Here is a 19,236-nt window from a genome sequence, read left to right as displayed (position 1 = left end):
AATTAAATATCATTTGCCAGATTGGTAGTTTATTATTTAAAATCTTGTAAATACTTAATTTATGTATATATATAACCTAACCTAACTGTGATTTTCTATAACAAAAAAATGACCCTTTAATAACGCCCACTCGCGTCCCCTTTAGAGTTTTATCCCAGTTTTCAAGTAGTTTGTGGGCTACGCTAGGTTTGTATAGACGGTTTGTGATTTAATACTAATACCTTTTTTCCATGTTATTTCCTGTTACACAAAATTGCCCCTTTAATAACGCCTGCTCGCGTCCCCTTTAGAGTTATATCCCAGTTTTCAAGTAGTTTGTGGGCTACGCTAGGTTTGTATAGACTGGTTTGTGATTTAATTCTAATACCTTTTTCCCATGTTCTTCTGCCTACTCTAACCCAAACTAAACACCTAACCTATTTTGTAAAAAAATATTATTATTATATGGCAACACTTTTCTTTTTTTGGTTGGCACTACTGAAATTTCAAAAGTAAATAGTTGCTAATTTGATTTTCTTAAGTCATAATTGATAAATAAAACATGGTTCCTATGTATCGCGTACGAAGTTTCAAAACCCTATAACTCAGTTAATAGTGCCGACCCCCACCTAATTCTTTCAGATTCGGATTCCCCAGCCCTAAATTAGTCTAAATCAAGTTCAATTTCGGTTATACTCCCATAAACCGAATATTACCCTCAGATCGCGAAGTGCAATTTTATTAAACTTTGATCGGCTGTATCTCCCTCAATTTATTCTTCCGCGCCTTAATTCTTTTTTTAATGAGTTTCTACACACTTTTCTCATCTAGAAAGTGCATTTTTATTCAATTCCCAGAGTTTGGCGTGATCTGCATTTCACCCTAAAAAGCTGCTTTTGGTCGCATGGTTGTGGAATGCAACGTTTCCTGTGATAATGGTATGGGTATGATTGCACTATTTGTGTAATTTCTATTATGTATACATATAAAATTATTATTTACGTAATATTATGTGATATTAAAATGTACACACGTATATATTCACGGTGTCCGGAAACTAGTGGTACAAGCGGGAACTGGTGAATCTATATCGCATTTGGAGTCGATTTTGTGATAACGTTTGCGCTTTCATTTTTGAGTAAAACAAGCCCGAAGTTGGAGTTTTTTGTTCAAAGTTTCAAAAAATCGTTCGCTGCGGGGTAACTATAGACCATTTACTATCTTTGTCTAAGCGTAGACCTGGCTCAGGACCTATCTTAACCATAAAGTTTCCGAAAAAAATGAAAAAGTAAACAAAAAAATCTGTTCAAAAATGAAAAAAAAAATAGTTTTTTGGGTTCTTTATGTGATCTAAATTCCCCAGAATCCTACCACGGGTATCCGGACACTTTGTATATGTTTCCTTTTAAAACATAGTATTTTGACTAGAGATGCCACGAATATTCGGTATTCAGTTTTTTTTAATATTCGGTATTCAAAACAATGAATATAAAAAACACATTTTAATCAAAAAGTGACTATTTAATGGTATTACATTATTTAATGTTTATAATCAATCAGAGGCAAATTATGGTGAATAAAAACCGGTTTGTCTCTTGTATGCTGATTGATAATAGTATGGATGATCTGCAGTCTCTCGTGTCTAGAATGAACGAAGTATGCATGAAGAATGAGTTAGTGATGAATGTAGTCTAAAGTAATGGTGTTTGAAAGGGAGAGTACGAAAACAGTGTGCAATATAGCTGTGAATGAGGAATACTTGGAGCAGGTGGATGAGTTTGTGTATTTAGGAAGCATGTTTACGAGAGATGGGAAGGCTGACAGAGATATTGAAAGAAGAGTAAATGCAGGTAACTCCACTGAACGCAGTTGGCGCTAACAAAAAATTGTCCAAAGAAGCGAAGTTAGCAGTCCACAATGGATTGCTGGTGCCTACCCTGATGTATGGAAGTGAGGCATGGAACTGGCAAAGAAAGGATGAAAGTAAATTGGATGCTGTTGAAATGAGATCTCTGAGGCGTATGTGTGGTAAAACCATGTATGATCGTGTGAGGAATGTGGAGATCCGCAAAGAGTGCAAGGCTGATGTAAGCGTAATGAGTAAGATCAAGAAAGGGACGCTTAGATGGTTTGGGCATGTAGAGCGAATGAGCGAAGAAAGGAGTGTAAGGAGAATATACGATGCAAATGTGAATGGTAGCAGAAGTCGGGGACGCCCGAGGAAGACATGGCATGACCAAGTGAATCAGATACTTGAGTCGGGCCATGTCAAGAGTCAGAACAATAGAAGAGTATTATGAGACGATGTATGAATGTGAATGAGGCAAGGAGTGTGTGCCAAGACCGAGTTGTTTGGCGGTCCGTCCTCTCTGCCTACCCCTGCGGGGAAACGGCGTGATGGTTAGTTAGTTAGTTAAAACCGGTTTTCCTGCGTTCGCTGGTAGTAGACGATTGCGTTTTTCTTCGTGGATTCTACCAGCTCCGAAAATAGTCTCTCACTATATGCAGGTGACAAACTTCATTAGGTTTGGATATCGTTTTGCATTTGCAGACCACCAGTTGTAAGGGTTTTCCTTACGATCGAGACGAGCACTTATCAAATAAAAATCATTTACAATTGCTTTTCTCTATCCCTCAGTTCCAGAAACCTTCGTATATTTTTTTAAATCATTCTCGTTGGTGTTTCTTTTCTTACTAGGTATCGAAATATCATTATCAGATTCGGTACTACTTGGCTCATCACGACTAATTTTGACCGCTTCTAAAATACTTTTTTGTCTTCCCCATTTCGTATGAACATTCGGCGGCCGAATATTCGGCATTTCGGCTGAGAGTGCTGCCGAATATTCGGTATTTAGCCAAATCACTACTCGTTTCATCTCTAATTTTGACCGCATACAGTGCGATACATGTCCAAAGATAAGTTGGTTATTTCAAGTGGGGATACGCTATTTCAGTTTCAATTAGTTCAAATTCCATAGTCAGTGTCGAAACATCTACGTTGTTTGATAACAAAAAAATGTTTGGTGTCTTGGTACACTTGTCCCTGGCATACATTATCTTAACATTGGTAGTTGGTAGCTATATTGATGTTTACTTTTTTGCTAAATGTCGTAAAGGGTATGCGTGTTTTAGTGTGTTGGGTGATTTTTGAACTCCTGGGAAAAAATATCTTCAGATAAATATACCACAACTCCTTTGTTCTGTAAAATCACTACAAGAAAGGACACAACACGTCCTTGGAAATAATTAGCTAAAATTCTGACTTTGCTAATATTTTAATAAATACGATGAAATGCGATTTATCACGAATTTGTAAGGATTATCATTTCAATCTCAAAATAACTTTATCTGTGATTTTGGCTAGAAAATAATTATTGTGGTAATATAAATACTTTTTTTTTCGACTTTATGTCCGGGTGAAATCTTCCCCACAGGAACCTAAACCTTTCCACACACTTTTCCACAAATGATCATCTAGTCAATCCACATTATGCAAGTGCATTATATAAGCAAAATAAATACAAAACAATACAAGAACAACACGTCAACTCACCAGAGATCAAATGGGAAAATAATTCACCGACTCCAGATATTTTCATATCAGAGGGTTCGGCTCGGTAGAACTCTTAACTGGACCTATAAATCCTACTGATCCCTCAATATAAATATTTAAAAAAATCTTTCGTTATCCTACATGTATTTAAAATGACTGATTTTTGCATTTTTATATATAAATTCTTTGACAGATCTAATACGCCTAAATGTTGAATGAGATAGTATAATGTATAATGCCAGTAGCCGAAATAACAAATGGTAATAAATAAATTTTATAGTCTGAGAATGCCAAATTCTTTTAATCTCATTTACTATATCTGTGTATTTTCTTATTTTTTCAAATACATATTTTTTTAATATTACATATTATGTATATTATTACTAACAATTTTATTAGAATTTCGTTAAATCTCATTGCTGAAATATTTGAACACGGCAAAAAGGATTCATTCAAATACATTAACGAAATATAGGCCGACGAATGTTTTTTTATAAACATTCTATTGATTGTTTTGACTAAACATGAAAACGATTAGCGCCCTATCTTTATTATTACAAGTGAAATATAAAATAACAGTTAACATTTCCCTATTTAATTTGCTATATAGGTAATTAACATATAGGTAAATAAACATTATCAGGTTACGAATAACCTGATAATGTTTAACTTCCTCCTACCACCATGTTATAAGCGGTAAATGTTTTTTATAATCAAATTCGGTGAAAAATCGATTTTTGCCCTAAAGATAAATTAATAAGCCTTATTTATAATATAAAGATCAATTTAAGAATGTTTTATCAATTTGCCTTGATAATATATCATGACATAAAAAGAATTTTCATTGTACCTAATGCAAACATATTTGGATTTTAATCAACAAAAGTTTATGAGGAAACTTGTGAATTCATTCGTAAGGCCTGTAATCCCCTTTTTAACGAGAATTAGGAATAATTTGAAGAGATTCGTAATATTTTCATAACAAATTATTTTTAATTTTTTTTGAGGTTATACCCATCAATCATACCCATCAAAAAGTATATCATCAAAAAGTATATCATCAAAAAGTATATCATCAAAAAGTATGTCATCAAAAAGTATATCATCAAAGAGTATATCATCAAAAAGTATTTCATCAAAAAGTATATCATCAAAAAGTATATCATCAAAAAGTCAGCCTTCTGACACTCATAATCTAATTATGTATGTATACATAATTGTCAGCTAAATTGTAATTGCCACCCCTTGGAAAGTGTAGATTGTATCATGTATCTAGGTGTAAAGATTGATACATTTTTAAGATGGAATGGTCATATCGATATGTTAACAAAGAATATCAGGAGACTTACGTTTTTGAAGTGAAACTTCTTTAGGCGCGTAATGGATTTTCGTGGACGGAGTAAAACCGAGTCAGGATCGACACGAAAATGCGGGTACCCCCACCACCGCTCACCGTTCACCGTTCACTGTTTTCAGTAAAAGCAACAAATCATTAGCATGCGCATAAAAGTTTTTATGTGTTTTATTTAAGTACTTTTTTACTCGGTAGTATAATTTTGTTTGGCGCATGCCTTAGCTGTGGTACAGACGTGGACAGGGCTTTCCTGTACCGTCCGTCCGCCGTTCAGTCTGGTTTAGTCGTCCGTCGAGAGCGCTCGCGTCGCGCGCTTTGCCGTTCCATTCGTATTCCAGTATATAAATATTGTTTACTGTCGAGGAAGTTGTTATAAACTTTAAAAAATATGTTTAAAATGCCGTGTAAATATACGTGTTGTGCGTTCAGCTTGCTGCTGCTGGTTTTAGTGAGTAGTGCTGCCTCCAAAAATGTGGATAATTCCGATAGAACCTTCGAGGAAAGCAATTGCAGTAAGGTGAGACAGTTCCTCGAGACCAGGAACATCTCGGCTGTACCGGCTCGAGGCGCAGACGACAAAGGTAAGAAACCGACAAACCAACAGAACCCACATTCATAAATTGTGGTTCATACGGTTTGGTACAGAATTTCAGTGTTAAAAATGAGTAGTGACGAGATATTTAATTGTAATATTGTTATTTATGTAATATTGTATACTTGTGAATAAATTGAAAATTTTTGGAACTATACATTAATCGAACGTCATTCATCTATAAGAAAATATTAGAAAAAGCAAATCCATGCTTCGTCGTTGAATTATTTAACCTCTAATTTTCAAACTAACCTAAGAGAGAAAATAGAGATGATGAAATGAAAATAGAGAGAGAGGAATACTAGAAGTTTCACTTCTGTCTTGCGTAGGCTTGACACACCCACTTTTTTTTAAAGAACTTTGACTCATATTGGACAAAGAGAAATTAAAAACTGTCTATTTTGCAACTTTTTTTGACGTCAGAAAGAGAAGTAATTATTCTTTTCAGTTTGCCTCAAATATTTATATTGGAATCCATTAATAAAATCTTAAAAATAGCCAAAATGAATAATTCAAATTTTTTCCGCTATCGTAACCATCGGTTTAACTTTAAATATTATTTTTTATAATCATTATATGAACGACATAAAAGTGAAGAAACAGTTTTCTTACAAATTCCCCAAATAAGACGAACGTGTTTTCGAAATATCGAGTTCTCTCAATTTTTCTATGATTGGAATAAAAAATTAAGTAAAAATGTGGTTAGCGTTTTTGACAACATTTTTCACGTTTGATTTTATTATTTAGAAATAGTTAAGTTTATTTTAAATGCATATACCGGAAAGATAATTTTAAAAACAGTATTTGTTTTTACGGAAAAAAATAAGATGTAAATAGCGCATTTGAAAGACACAGAAAACATTGCAAACTGAACAAATGTGATGAATGTACTGAAGGGTTAAAAAAAGTGTATAAAATAATTATCTTACCAATAATGATTTTATCTAAATTTTGCTTGACTTGTAGAATTAAATGTTACTTTTCTCGAAGAAGTCAAGTAGATTATTTGTCTTAAATACAAGTTCAAATTTACGTAAAACCATAATGAATATAAAAAAGCATTCGTAACAGCTGCACGAATCGAACCCGTGACCTTTCGGTCCAAATCCAAATACGTAGACCATAACCGTACGCCACGGAGACTGTCGCCTGTCGCCTGTCACCTGTCACCTGTCACCTGTCACCTGTCGCCTGTCGCCTGTATCATCTGAAATTTCGACACTGAAATTCCGATGATAAAGAAATAGGCACCTAATCTATTCCGGAAAATTGAATTGACGTAAATTATATTCCGAATATCATACCGACTTGCATATTATTAGAAAGTGCACACTTTCTTTGTTTTACATTAATAAAATCTTCATTATGTTTTATGTATGTTTAATTATTATTTGATTTACCTAAAATTAATAATGTACAAGGCCTATGAAAACTGTTAAAAGTTCAAAATCTCCTACTTACGAACCCATTTTCGGTTATGGTGTTATTGTATAATGTGGAAAATTAGGTTATTTATAAAATGATCTAAAAATATTTTAATATTTGTGCCTGAACATCCACAAAATAAAATAAAAGGTACTTTTTGGCTATGTTTTTTCTTGCATAAATCAAAAAATGTAGATGGTGTTAAGCGGAAATTTAAGCTTTATTGCCATCTACGTAAGGTGTGTTATTGATAGCGGCTCGATTTAAAATATTACAAGACGTAGTGCATAGCCTTAACTTCTATATTTGAATATAAAGCCTGGTATTTTCTCTTTCTACCACATAGGGTAAGGGAGATACAATGGTTTCTATGAGACCATGTGAGCTCTTCCAAAAAGCTATCAAACAGCTGTTGGTTCCCAAAACCCAACAAATTAAAATTAGCCTGAGGGTTTAAAGAAATATAAACATTCCCAGCTTATGAATACCTGACAGTATTTGAAAAACTCTTACTACCATAATTACAAGCGGAAAACTCTGTGTCACGAAGCCTAGGTGGAAACCAGACGCATTTGTCCACAACTTTACTTTATCACACTCGATTTAGTGCATAATGTTCCTGTGAATCATGGAAGATTGAGTATAATCGGAATAATCAAAGGATTATTCGTTTGTGATATATTTTAATACTAGTAACATTGAATAATTTAATTACAAGTACTAATTTCGGTTGTGACTCTGTCTCTCTGTCTGTAACTCAGGTTCAATGAACTCTACAACTCGGATTTGCTTTGAATTTAAGTGTCGTTTTCAACATCGGAATTGTGTGTTTGGAGAGTTCAAACAAGCTATGAAGTACCTACCTGTGATGTAATATTTTAACAGAAAATTATTTTAATTGCCATTTTCAAAATTGGAACTGATTTTTCGAGAACGGGTCTGCTCTAGGTATAAATAATAAACTTAAAAACGTGAATCTGTCGACAGGAACAAAATTCTAAAATCCAGGCCGCTCGCAATCGCAGTCGAAAGTACATACATTTTTGACAATCTGATTCTTGAGTCTCGTACATTCTTACATACGTCAAAAGTCATTAGTTAGTTTGAGTTAATTTCCGCAGTGGCGCAGTCACAATTATACATAAAAAAATATACCGGGAGCACAGAAATATGATTGGGTTATTTGATTTGATTATTATTATAAATATATCAGTTCTGTCTCTTTCGTTTTTTTTAAGAATCTCTTCAAATTATTCGTAACCCGGTTAAAAACTGGTAATAAATAATTGTTTACATTATCGAGATATTACTGTAATAATTTTATTTCAGAACATAGCGGACTAATCTCCATCAGATCTTTATCTTCAGACAAAAATGATAATTACTAACATTGCTCATTTTATATATTGTTTATTTCATCACGAGCATTTACCGAATAATTTACAAATAAATAAGTATTTTGGTAGATATCTTATCTCAATTATTAGTGTTGGCATAACCCTTCTAACGCCTCACGCTAATTTGTTCGGTTTTGCGAACAAACATGTTTCACCCGAAGAGTCAATTTGTTCGCTTTTCGGAACAGCTTATTTGTTCTCGTAGAAATATTTGTATCTCCTTACTGTCGTAGTGAGAAATGTGATCAGAACGGCGTTAGAAAGAGAAAACACTTTGTATTCAAGTCTATAAATTAACTACGGAATAATTAAAATGTGCACCTCTATTAAACCGAAGGTACCGACCGTAATTTGAGAAAAAAATATGAAACTTGTGAATTTTTTTGAAAGAAACGACAATAAGTGTGGTGGCATTTATCAATGTTTGTAATATATTTGTCTAGTAAAAGTGAGTGACAGTAATGTTTGTAGTATATTTGTCTAGTAAAAGTGAGGTGACAGTAATGTGTGTAATACATTTGTCTAATAAAAGCCATGTAACAGTATAGTTTGTAATACATTTGTCTAATGAATGTGAGGTAAAAGTAATGTTTGTAATACAATTGTCTAATAAAAGCCAGGTGACAGTAAAGTTTGTAATACATTTGTCTAATAAAAGTGAGGTGACAGTAATGTGTGTAATACATTTGTCTAATAAAAGCCATGGAACAGTATAGTTTGTAATACATTTGTCTAATGAATGTGAGGTAAAAGTAATGTTTGTAATACAATTGTCTAATAAAAGCCAGGTGACAGTAAAGTTTGTAAAACATTTGTCTAATAAAAGTGAGGTGACAGTAATGTGTGTAATAAATTTGTCTAATAAAAGGCCAGGCGACAGTAAAGTTTATAGTACATTTGTCTAATAAAAGTGAGGTGACAGTAATGTGTGTAATACATTTGTCTAATAAAAGCCATGTAACAGTATAGTTTGTAATACATTTGTCTAATGAATGTGAGGTAAAAGTAATGTTTGTAATACAATTGTCTAATAAAAGCCAGGTGACAGTAAAGTTTGTTATACATTTGTCTAATAAAAGTGAGGTGACAGTAATGTGTGTAATACATTTGTCTAATAAAAGCCATGTAACAGTATAGTTTGTAATACATTTGTCTAATGAATGTGAGGTAAAAGTAATGTTTGTAATACAATTGTCTAATAAAAGCCAGGTGACAGTAAAGTTTGTAATACATTTGTCTAATAAAAGTGAGGTGACAGTAATGTGTGTAATAAATTTGTCTAATAAAAGGCCAGGCGACAGTAAAGTTTATAGTACATTTGTCTAATAAAAGTGAGGTGACAGTAATGTGTGTAATACATTTGTCTAATAAAAGCCATGTAACAGTATAGTTTGTAATACATTTGTCTAATGAATGTGAGGTAAAAGTAATGTTTGTAATACAATTGTCTAATAAAAGCCAGGTGACAGTAAAGTTTGTAATACATTTGTCTAATAAAAGTGAGGTGACAGTAATGTGTGTAATAAATTTGTCTAATAAAAGGCCAGGCGACAGTAAAGTTTATAGTACATTTGTCTAATAAAAGTGAGGTGACAGTAATGTGTGTAATAAATTTGTCTAATAAAAGCCAGGTGACAGTAAAGTTTGTAATACATTTGTCTAATAAAAGCCATGTAACAGTATAGTTTGTAATACATTTGTCTAATGAATGTGAGGTAAAAGTAATGTTTGTAATACAATTGTCTAATAAAAGCCAGGTGACAGTAAAGTTTGTAATACATTTGTCTAATAAAAGTGAGGTGACAGTAATGTGTGTAATAAATTTGTCTAATAAAAGGCCAGGCGACAGTAAAGTTTATAGTACATTTGTCTAATAAAAGTGAGGTGACAGTAATGTGTGTAATAAATTTGTCTAATAAAAGCCAGGCGACAGTAAAGTTTATAGTACATTTGTCTAATAAAAGTGAGGTGACAGTAATGTGTGTAATGCATTTGTCTAATAAAAGCCACGTGATAGTAAAGTTTGTAATACATTTGTCTAATAAAAGTGAGGTGACAGTAATGTCTCTAATACACGTGTCTAATAAAAGCGAGGTGGCAGTAAAGTTTGTAATACATTTGTCTAATTAAACGATTTTTTTTTGCTATCCGTAATGTTAGTTCAGTGTTTAGACGTAAAAACGTAAGGTATGCCATTTTTTAAACTTATATTGTTTTGAATTTTTTAATCGATTATTTTAATATTTAGAAAATTATATGTTTATTTCTAACTAGCTAAACCCCGCCACGCTTTGCTGTGGCTCAGTCGGGTAGTGCAGCTAGAGAAACAGCAGCGCATGTTGCTTTTACGTCCAACAGATGGCGCTGTTTAAAAAAAAAGTTTTTTTTACCTGTCACAGGTGACATCTATTTAATACAGGTATATAAAAACACACACGTATTCAAATGCAACGGTGTGTAAAAAACGGTGAAGAACTAATGGATATTTAAACTTTTTTGAACAAACGAACATTTACATTTTTATTTATATAGATAACAGAATTTGAAAGCCTATTAGCTGTTGATTTGATCTGAACCAATCTGCATACAAACTTAAAAATTGTACTGTTTGGAGTTACAACGTTTTTGCGTATCAACGTTGTAACGCCAAACAAGTCGGTATGCAGATCGGTTCAGATCAAAACAATAATATTACTATCATTTGAAAAGTTAAAACTGAAAAATATCACATTTCACAACGTTTTTAGCTTTCGTTAAGAAATATGTCATATATTTGGATTTAATTGGAAAACGGAAATATGTACACTCGAATTGTCCGGCCTTCTGACAGCATCTTTAAGAAATATAATAGTCAATGCCAATACCTGTGCCACAAAGTGTTGACAATATTTCATTGCGAAACCTCGCCACTCGTATATTTCACGTATGGATTTCATTAGAATTAAAATGCAGTGTAATTCCTCTAAACAGACATTTTTTTACCATTAATCAGAAACACTGTAATCTAAATGGCCCCCGAAATGATAACTGGAAGATATCAAGTTGTTATTTAAAAATAACTTTGATTACAATAATTGTTCTGACCGCTAGAGTAGACGCTTTAAATAAATACAACCAAATTTAATATCGGCATTCGGTATGCGATACCGCAAATGAGGGGTATTTTTGCAAAACTGACTTATTCCACCTGAACGTATTGGTGGGAAATCTCAAAAAACTGATACAGTTGTCAAATATGTGATTTGTAAAATTAATGACGTTTTGGGCGTTTACGTTTAGCGTAGCCGTCAAAGTAATATCAAAACCAGTCATCCCTATTAGTATGTGATTTTTGTGGGTTTCAATTGCCTCTAATCAGGCGTGCTCTATGCGTTTTGGATCTTCCTAGTATTTATAATACTTTGCTCACGATTCGGCCCAAGGAGGTAATTCGGCTGCTCAGAAAACGAACACACTGCAAAGAACAAATGAAGCACAACTTCGGATTAGGAATACCATGAAATAACTCACTTTTCGTAGTTTTCGAAGAACTGCACGGAGAGCATGATGTTGTTGAGCAGGAATGCGCTGGCGTCTCCCCTGAGCTGGTTCCTCATGCGGTCGATGGCCTCCTGGTCATAGGACTGCGCGGGCTCCTGGGATGCGGGGCGCGCGGGGATCACCGCGGGGACTCCCTTGCCAGGCAACTCGATGGACCCAGTCAATAGCTTCTTGGCAGGGGGCCTGCGTTTCTTAGCGAACTCTTCATCTTGTTTCTTCTTCGCTTGCTCTTTTTCCAGCTCCACTCGCTTTTGACTTTCGAAGAACGATTTGGGCTCCTTGAGCGGTTTGGGTGGTTTGGGCTGTTTGACCTTCTTAGGTTTGCTGTTGGAACTTCCCATTGTGCCTGCACTTAATTAAATATCACTTTCGATTCCTCGTTGGGATTCGTCACTCGGTTACAATGTCCTATACTAAAATCACCGTCCAGCCATGGCACTGGCTGACTTCTCCACCAGGTTCCGCGTTCGTTACAACCGACTCTTGATAAGATACTGGCGAATTATGGATCGAACAACGAACGAAGAACGCTGAAAAATTCGCGATAAGTTTAATCAAAGTGATAAATAATGGAAGATATCGATATCAATAATTATGACGTGAAACACCTTTTTGTTTCACTTCTCAGTCTAGTGATATACGATAGTTGTTCCTAATGAATACCACCATCTGCCAGCTGCAAGATGCTTTAAACATTCCGGAATTATTCCATCACCTGATCAGCTGGATTGAATAATTTCCTAACATTTTATCCCTGTTGACGAAAATCAGATCAATATTTCGTATAATTGATTTAGATCTTTACTTCGTGGTTAAGTCTGTATCTAATCTTTCTTTGTATATTTCATTAACTCTTTCAGATAACCAAGGACGACTTGATAAAGCATCGAAAAGCTATAACGTATTCTATTTGTATGTAATTCACATTTCAATAATCCGTAATCTAATCGCACAGTCAATTAACCCGACAACAAGCCCATGGACAGCAACGATGTGGTATAACAAGAATATGAATTATGGGATTAAATACATTCCACTCGACGAATGATTACCTCATATCAAACTATTGTAAATTATCACAATGAGGCCTAATTATATATAATACATATCCACAGTCAACACGAAAGAAATCAATGCACGGTAATTAATTAATAATGCGGAATATATAACAGTGACACCAAAGGCAGCGATCACCAATCGCCCCTCCTGGATACTAGCACGGTCGATCGGTAGAACCCTATGTCAATACCATATTGACTAAATGCGTCGTCTATGGCCAGTTAGCGATATTTATGAGCACGGTAATCATATTATTATGATTCCGACAGTCGGTAGAAAAAAGCTGCCACGTTTAGCGCTGCCTCCAAGGCGTCAGATTTATTTATTTTATTTATTTGTTTATTTATTTATACATGATTTAGAGACTACATGTGGTTTTTTGTGATATTTCACCCTACATGCTAGGGATGACCCTGTGTTATGGCGGGTGAATTTTACAGTTTACGGACATAGAATCTATACATTACTATAATATAAAATAATAAAAATGATGTTTAGCTAGTTTGGGTTGCAAGAAGAGGATGGAGAAGTTGAGTTGAATTATAAGATGAAAAATTTGAGAAATTATTAGTAAATAGATCACACTAATTAATTATGTACATACTATTAACTTCGGTTAACTGTCAATATACGAGTACGTACTACCTGCTGTAAAATATATAGAAAAAAATCATTATTAGAGTTATGGGAGATATTTTTCATGTATCTTTCGATAAAAAAAAACGTTGTGTTTATCTTTTTTTTACAAAAATTGTATTTTTTTCTTTTATTCAAGGAAAAATTATAAATTGATTAGATAATTTATTTAGGTACCTTACATCAATTCTCAATCGAAAGCTTACGTAAAACTTGGTTTTATAACCTTCAAACCAATTGTTAAACAAAATTAAAATGTGTTTTTTTACCCCTGAAACAGGGTTTTTGGAATAATGCCTGGGGGGTGATATTTCAAAAGCAGGTTCATATTTCACTTCCAGGTTTGTTGTCAATGTTACATATATTATTATTCGTTTCAAATGCATTTTCTGGAAGGGTGTTAAGTTATGTTAAGTTGAAGAAACCCGTATTCTGCTAATAAAAAAAGGTAGCACCTCTGTTCTGAATCTCGATTTACAGATCACTATTTTTAATTATGTATTTATGGTTTTTAAAGCGATACGTAGTTACCTATGTCCTAATATAATCCTTATACATACAAGGTGTCCGGGGATAAAGTGCACTAATTTGGGGGGGGGGGTTTATATGATAGTACAAGTAAAAAAGATAAATAACATTTTTCGAAATTTAAGGTGAAAAAAAATTGAATAGTTTGCATGGAAAGATAAATATTCTTCCATGGAAAAAACAATGGAATTTCGAATAAAGGTATTCATCGTTTTTACTCTTACCATCATGTAGAATCACCTCCCGAACTTGTGCACTTTACCTCAAGACACCTGTACTTAAAAAATAATTAAATAAAATTGTGCAAATTAATCACTTTTTTTTTCTTTAATTTTTTTATATTTTCTCTTAATTTTATTTCCATCGGTAATTCGCCATAAAATTATCTTGATTGCTCCGTACACCAACGACTTTTGACTCTGGGTTTTTCTACAAGGGAGTCTTATTTATTAGGAGAGTCCCCGACTTCTTCTGCCATTCAATTTGCATTACATATTCTCCTTACTTCATTCATCCAATTTCTACAAGACCAAACTATCAAAGCGTCCATTTCTTAATCTTCCTCGCTTCGCTTACATCGTTTGCGGATCTCCACATTTTTAACACGGTCATACTTGGTCACATGGGATTCTAAAAAATTAAAACAATGTTGTATAACATATTCGCAACATATTTATCTTTTGTACTTGACTCGCATTCCGTTGTAATTACTATGCAATATGAATTACATTTCGTCAGGCGTAAAAATTTCGAGGAAATGCCGGAATATTCGTTACTTTCTACGTTCGGCTTGGATGTACAATGTACGTGTACACGTACAGTGCTGGGGATTAAAGTAATCAAATAAATCTACGTCAACCAGAACAATACATAAATAAAATGGTGATAATGCTTAATAATAATAAACAAATAAATAAATACTGCCTAAACCTAACATGCTAATCCAAACATGTCAGATTAATGAGGAGATAAAACATTTTAAACAACACATGTGTTTACTGTTTTTACAAATATAAAAAATACACCGTTCACAACAGTATAGGTTTCGTGATAACTCGACAAAATGAGAATTCAACACACCTTTAAAAAGTATATAAAGTAGTTAAAAGCGATGAAAAACTAACATATAAACCTAGTTTTGTTTTATAACTTTTGTTGAACAGTTGAACATACCTTTCAATATCACTTTTGAAAGGTATGTTGAACCGTCATTTTGGCGAGTTATCCGGTCACCAGAAGTATAATAGAGTCCCTAGTAAGAGGTGGTGGAGAATGGACGTCAATATGACGTCAGGTAAGGGGTAGGTAGTGGAGACTGGACGTCAATGTGACGTCAGGTAAGGAGTAGGTAGTGGAGACTGGACGTCAATGTGACGTCAGGTAAGGGGTAGGTAGTGGAGACTGGACGTCAATGTGACGTCAGGTAAGGGGTAGGTAGGGGAGACTGGACGTCAATGTGACGTCAGGTAAGGAGTAGGTAGTGGAGACTGGACGTCAATGTGACGTCAGGTAAATGGGTAGGGGAGTTATATTTTCAAGTTGTTATTTCTGAACACAATTAAAAAGTTTGTTTTTCGTGCATAATAGTGATCTTTTTTTTGTCATTTTATTTATTTAAAAATGTTATTAGCCTGAGTTATATTAATCTAATAGTATGCAATTACAAATCTAATTTCGTATATTCGGTTTTTGTAACTTCAGTAGGTCAGTACGTATTGATTTTTTTAAAATTTGACACCCTGTTGTTGCGGACATTGGATAGCGATGGCACTATTGCACTCACTTGAAGACGGAACAAAATACGGGCACTTGTATAAATTTATTGTTGAGATATGTAATTGTATTGTGATATATCTATTGGCCCACTAATCCCAACACTAATCTAATCACTTTTCCTGCTCCTAACGAGGCATTATTGAAATTATCTTTGTAATGAAAATCGAATATCGTTCTATTAGTCCTAAACTCCACTTTACCCATTTGAAACTTGACATCATTATTGATAAGACACACGAAGAAAATCTATTGATAATTTATTAAGAATCTCTTCAAATTATTCGTAATCCGGTTAAAAACGGGATTGCAGGCCCTTAACGAATAAATTTATAGGTTTCCTAATAAAGTTTTTGTAAAATTCGAACGTATTTGTCCGGTCAGTGGCTGAGTTGGCATCGCGTTTGGGTCCCACCCAGGCGTAGTGTGTTCAATTTCTCGGCTGGCTAAGTCCTCCACCACAACACAAGCAACATTTTCCGCTTACTGTTGTTACGTGGTAATAAAAATCCTACTATTTCCGCATTTATCAAAGCAAATGTAGGTGAATAATGAACACGTATTAATGAATATAATAATGATAACTCAACACAGTGACAATTTTGGCACTGTTCAATTTTGGCACTGTTCACTACTCAACACACTTTTAAAAAGTGATATAAAGTCATTAGAAACGATGAAAAACTTATTTTTTAACCTAACCTAACCTAACCTACTTAACCCAGTTAATATTTTTTGTTTCATAACTTTCGATGACTTTATATAACTTTTTAAAGATGTGATGAATTATCATTGTGATGATTTATCCGGTCACCGTTAGGAATATACTAAAATTTGATCGGGAAACGGTCTGCAATCCCGTTTATAACCGGATTACCAATAATTTGAAGAGATTTTTAATAAATTAGCAATAATAATTTATTTCCGTGCACTTTTCTAATCGATGAAAATTCTTCAATCTGATTAGTGATTAAAATAATATCTTTTAAAAGATTCTTCACAATCAAAAACATTCGGACGTACTTTGCACTTACACTAGAACAAATCACTTCTTTAATCAATGACTATTTATTATTTATAATTAGTTTATTATGATTATTATTTGTCGTAATTTCGTATTGTTTTCCGATTGTAAAGATTGAACCATGATGGCATGGCCACCATCGCGTTGCCAAAATCAAACTGCTAAAATAACAAATACGTTTATTTAACCAAACATTCTAAAGACATTATAACGAAATAATCTGTTGTTTCTTTCCACGCTTTATGATTTTTCATTAACTCCTTCACGCCTCTAGTTTTTCGCAGAAATATCAGTTCAGAAGTTACTCTGAGCGATTTGTTCATAATTGATAAACTGACATCAAGAATATTGCCAAATAACCCATTTTATTTATTATAATATCAACGTTTTGTTGGTAGATGACATCGATCATTTAAGATTATTACACAGTGTAGAATTTTAACGAATTTTCAGTCAATAACCAATTCTATTAAAAACATATTTACCTATTCACCTACCATTTTGTAATGCTTGTATATGATATTTTAGGTGTACGTGTAAATTCCTTCGCATTAATCAATGAATGCGCGTTTTTCTTAGCGTGATTTTAAAGTAACATTTGGAAGTAAAGTATTTAATTTAATTTATCGGAATAACCTTTGAAAATTATACAGATCAATGTAATTTTTAATCATTAACGAAAAATACAATATTAATCGATCTAAACCAGTGGTTCTTAACCTTGTTGGAGGAATTCGCCGAACCCTTCTTAATTGGAAAAATAAAATATGATTTTTTTTCAAATTCATAACATTGATGTATATTTATACAAAGGTGCACAAAATGAACAAAACCATAAAAGAACAAACCATTAAAACACGATTTTCACACAAAAACATAATAATGAATATTTACTGCAAATCAGTGTGACTTCTGCTGTTGCCTTTCAGAGACCAGTTCAGAAATGCGCGGCTTTACCTTGGCAAGTTCCACTCTCAAGTCATTTTCGCAATAAAGTCTGCTCCTTTTCTACGTTTTTATGTCCAGTATCCGCGAAAAGGATTGCTTGCAAAGATATGTTGTGACAAACGGTATGAAAATCTCCAGGACTTTTCTCAGCAATAACAGGGTACGTTACCATTTGTTGACACCAAAACGTCGAGAGCTTTGTTGCTCTGAAGAGTTGCTGTTGAACCTGGCTCATTTCAATGATTTCATCGAGGAATTCATCATTGAAATCTGTTGTCTCAACACTAAACGTGAACGGCTGTCTCACCCATGCTGGATATGACTCTCTTGTAGGGAAGTATCCGTCGGGAGACTTTGCAAGCTCGCCTAAGTTCGTGGCAATTGATTGCTTCAGGTCCGCGGGTACAGAAATGTCTCCGATTTCAGATACAGCTTCGTTCTTACTTACCCAGTCGTTTAGCAGGGGAAAGTTTGTAAAGTTATCGTTTTCTGTTCGTCGTTTCCGTAATGATAGTTTTATTTTAAAGCCATCGGGTTTTCTTCGGCTTCGATGATGTTGACTCCACCGCCCTGTATCTGTTTATTGAGATGATTGAGAGCTGCGAAGATATTATATGTGTCGGGGGTGTCTTGACCTCCGCCGAACCCGCGAGACTGACTCACCGAACCCAGAACCCCAGTTAAGAACTACTGATATATTTTTTTTATTTTTTTTTATATTAACTCCACACAGGAGGCCCTGAGGAAAATAATTTCCCTCAGGGCCTATGTCATCTTTGGGGATGCTGTGTGGAGGGTCTTTTTGTGGAGAGGAAGGAGTGAACATGGGTCTTGAAGAGTCCCATGTTGTAGGAGGGAGGAAACACAGAGGCCGGCAGTTCGTTCCACAGCCGAGCTGTTGAACTTAAGAACGAATCGTAGAAGCGACCCGTTCTCATGTGACAAATGTCAACCGTGTACAAATGTTGGGCACGCGTTTGGCGTGTATCCCGACTACGCACCGGTGCCGAAGGGATCAATGACGCTAGTTCCTCAGAGCATCTTCCATTGTAATACCGATAGAACAAGGACAGCATACCTACCTGACGCCTGTGCTCTAAAGATTGCAGTCCGTTTGTTAAGATTGGGGAATCTATCAAACGGACCGCCCGTTTTTGCACAGAGTCAAGGGTTTTTTTTCAGGTATTTAGGGGCTCCGGACCAGAGATGGCTGCCAAATTCGACAGTAGGGCGCACTATATAAACGAAACATGAAACAGAAAATAAAAAAGGTAAAAGTCGCAACTGGGGATCGAACTCAGGATCTCTGTTTTTCCGGGACACCACTCTACCACTGCGCTACTGAGACGTGTTTGTTTTCCCTCCTTCTTATCGCCCTAGAGGTGATTTTTCACCGAACCGGTGCTATACAAATCATCCGTATAA

General features: G+C 34.3%; 2 protein-coding genes across 2 annotated transcripts in view; one reads left to right on the top strand and one right to left on the bottom strand.

The window, feature by feature from the left end:
- Nucleotides 1–12,320, bottom strand: part of LOC149421385 (uncharacterized) — a 28,100-nt gene extending 15,780 nt beyond the window's left edge. The window contains exon 1 of the mRNA XM_089634370.1: nucleotides 11,814–12,320. Coding sequence (XP_089490496.1) covers nucleotides 11,814–12,184 — 371 coding nt within the window. The 5' untranslated portion in view covers nucleotides 12,185–12,320. The remainder of the gene's footprint in view (nucleotides 1–11,813) is intronic.
- Nucleotides 1–19,236, top strand: part of r (carbamoyl-phosphate synthetase 2, aspartate transcarbamylase, and dihydroorotase rudimentary) — a 106,810-nt gene that overhangs the window by 75,520 nt on the left and 12,054 nt on the right. The gene's annotated exons all lie outside the window — the stretch shown is intronic.

This window comes from Hesperophylax consimilis, chromosome 8 (genome assembly GCF_061612785.1).
Source record: "Hesperophylax consimilis isolate HC1 chromosome 8, BYU_Hcon_1.0, whole genome shotgun sequence".
Lineage (NCBI taxonomy): Eukaryota > Metazoa > Arthropoda > Insecta > Trichoptera > Limnephilidae > Hesperophylax > Hesperophylax consimilis.
The sequence above is the reverse complement of the archived record's forward strand: the minus strand, read 5'-3'. Positions and strand labels throughout refer to the sequence as shown.